The sequence below is a fragment of the Alexandromys fortis genome, unplaced genomic scaffold (assembly GCF_014885135.2).
Source record: "Alexandromys fortis isolate MF-2015 unplaced genomic scaffold, M_Fortis_MF-2015_v1.1 scaffold_361, whole genome shotgun sequence".
Taxonomy (NCBI): domain Eukaryota; kingdom Metazoa; phylum Chordata; class Mammalia; order Rodentia; family Cricetidae; genus Alexandromys; species Alexandromys fortis.
Window position 1 is genome coordinate 694,962 of NW_026068246.1, and position 2,879 is coordinate 697,840.

The 2,879-nt window shown below is 36.2% G+C and overlaps 1 protein-coding gene across 1 annotated transcript in view; it reads left to right on the forward strand.

Annotated features, from left to right (window-relative positions):
• Positions 1-176, forward strand: part of Dsel (dermatan sulfate epimerase like) — a 37,241-nt gene extending 37,065 nt beyond the window's left edge. Inside the window, exon 3 of the mRNA XM_050131291.1 lies at positions 75-176. Coding sequence (XP_049987248.1) covers positions 75-82 — 8 coding nt within the window. The 3' untranslated portion in view covers positions 83-176. The remainder of the gene's footprint in view (positions 1-74) is intronic.
• Positions 177-2,879: the final 2,703 nt, after the last annotated feature.

The following is a 2,879-nucleotide window of genomic DNA, read 5'->3' on the forward strand; positions in this document are numbered from 1 at the left end:
ACCCCGTCCTTCTCTTACTCTTCTCTTCCCTTTGCTTTCCTTTCTTTCCCTCATTTCTATTCTCTATTCTTCAGTCCTTTGATATCTTTCCCAGAGTCCAGCACTTTGGACTGAAGATGCTGAAAGTTGAGCATATATCACTGCCCCTATTTAAAGTGGAAGAGAGAATAAAGTAAAAGTCTAAAGTAAGTAGCTAAATTTAAAAGCTCTTTTTCTTATGTGTTGTGATACTTGTTTATGCATAACCTATAGTTGGGTCTTGAGAGTAGCTTAATTATTTAGTGATATGTAGGACAGGATAGTGAGTCAACCTTTTTGAAAGATTCTTGGAAATAATTTTATGTCTAAGATAGTTCAATAAATGTTCTTAGATTTATAACATATAGTCTTAAAGAAAAATAAAATGGAAATAATAAAAAGTACCAGTGACTACATAAAATTCCTAGGCTGGAATTTTCTCTATTATTTTGATGGACTCTTAATAATTGGGATCGAGAAGCCAAGAATCAACTAATGTTCATCCAACACCAAAGAGTTGCAGGAGAATTATTCACACTGCCACTCTGATGTAGGAGTGTCATCTGTATATGTGTTACTGTCATTGGTTAATAGAGAGACTGCCTTGTCCTTTTAATAGGGCAGAAAATTAGGTGGGCAGAGTACACAGAACAGAATGCTGGGAGGAAGAAGTCCATGAGTCAGACGCCATAGCTCTCCTCTCCGAGATGGAATCAGGTTAGTATCTTCCCGGTAACCCACCACTTTGTGGTGCTACAAACATTAGTAGAAATGAGTTAATCAAGTTGTGAGAGTTAGCCACTAAGAGGCTAGAGATAATGGGCGAAGCAGTGTTTAAATGAATATAATTTGTCTGTTGTTATATCAGGTGTAAAGCTATCCATGCGAGAGCTGGAACAAAAAGCAGGCCTGCTCGCCTCAGTACTACACCACTCCATGATGCCAATAAAGCCACCTTGAATTAAAAATGGAATCAGTGATTTGCTTACCAGGATTAACCATACAGATGTGGGTGGTCTGAGGAACTTTAATACAGAGAGAATAGAAGAAATAAAGAGAAGCTAAGGGAGACTTCTGGGGCTTTTTGATCTGGAAAACATGGAGAATAGGGTCATCCAACTGCCCCTTATTTTTCCATGAATTGGTCAGGTTCTTATTTCAATTTCTGACTGCTGAGTTTTATTAATACTAGTCCAATTTAGGTAAATTGGGAAAATGGCATTTTCCCAATGTGGGAAAAACATGTATTTCCACATAGGACCTTAGGAAGCTTTTTTTTAAAAAAAAAAATGTTTCAGACACACACGCAGTGCCAGAAATAACTTGCTAGTCTGTCCAACACTCAGAAAGACCCAACATACAGAGACACAGCTCTGGGCCTTTGCCTTCAGGCTTGAGCCAGCCAGGACCATGTGTGGAGAGGCACAGTGGGTGTAAGGTTTGACTCATGTAATCACAGAAGGCTGAAGGTGCATAATAAAGTGGTTCAGAATGAAAAAAAAAACTTTAAAAAGATACAGTAAAATAATGGATATAGACAATCATAAACTAGTTTGAAAATAATAATATAAAGAGTAAAGTAATGTAAAAAGTCACATAAGTATTGGAAATACACAGTGCATCTGGATCCTCTATGATATTTTGTTGACTTTTAATTTTTTGAGTGATGAATAAAGAGCAGCAGCTGATAAACATTGAATTATGGAAGAGACTGCTAAATAATCCAGCCTATATGGTTTAGAGACATCATGGCTTCAGCATGGAAGTTGGTAAATGTGTTTCATTAGGGGAGAGGTGCCTTTGTTTCCACATGACACAAAAAGCTATGTATTCCTTCAAAGTTTTTAGTGATCAGGTTTGACCAGCAGAGACCTCCTGATGATCTCAGCAACAAATATGAGGAAGTAAGACATAACAGCTACAGGACAGGCTATGTGTATGTTGCTTCCTCTTCATGGAAACAGCTCTGACACTGGATGAGACATAAATCTTGTTGAGTACAGAGTCCTCATGACACATTATTATATGTCATCCATTCATATGCTGCAAATAGAACTTTGGTTATACAGTTCAAACTTATAAGTTAAAAGATGTTCAAACATAAAATAAAGGTATCATCTGTAACTGACTTGTGCACACTCCATATTCTATACTTGGGTTAATACAAATATGTGTTAACTTTAAAAGTTTATGTTTTCAAAAACAAATAAAAAAAATAAAGACAAAGAAATAGACACTGATAACAATAAGTAGCCCAGGTAATACAGCCACCCAGGATGGCACTTTTGTAGTTTCCTCAAAATTCTGCTTCTAAATCAACTTTAAACCTGCTAGTTGAGATGGTCCAGCCTCATAGACAGGACTTCAGAAAAAGATTTGCACTTTCCAAACACACAGACACTGGACAACACATAGCTCTCCCAGGACTTGATCTTAATTTCAATTTATTTTTTCAGGCTTTCCATATTGATGCTATCACCTTCAGGCAACAGGAAATTATTTTAAAACTATAACACTCACATTTCCAAGATGTGGGGGTCAGTGGTTTTTGGTTGTTCAGTGGATGTCTGTCATCATTTAGTGGGCTTCATCACAAGTTTTTATTGGTCATGGTCAGGAGAAAACCTGAACAAAGAAGACTAAATTCAGTGATCACTTTCTGAAGGGCAAAGTAGGGGATATAATATAAAAATGATGGGATAACAGGGTAGATTGTTGTGTCTACTTTTGAGTAAACACTATTCTCAGATAATTTACATTGGTATGGATTTTTGTATATTGACACAAATTTATGATTATTTTTGTTAGAACATACTTTATATATGTTTCTACTCATGTTTAAGAGGTTGTTTTGTTACTAT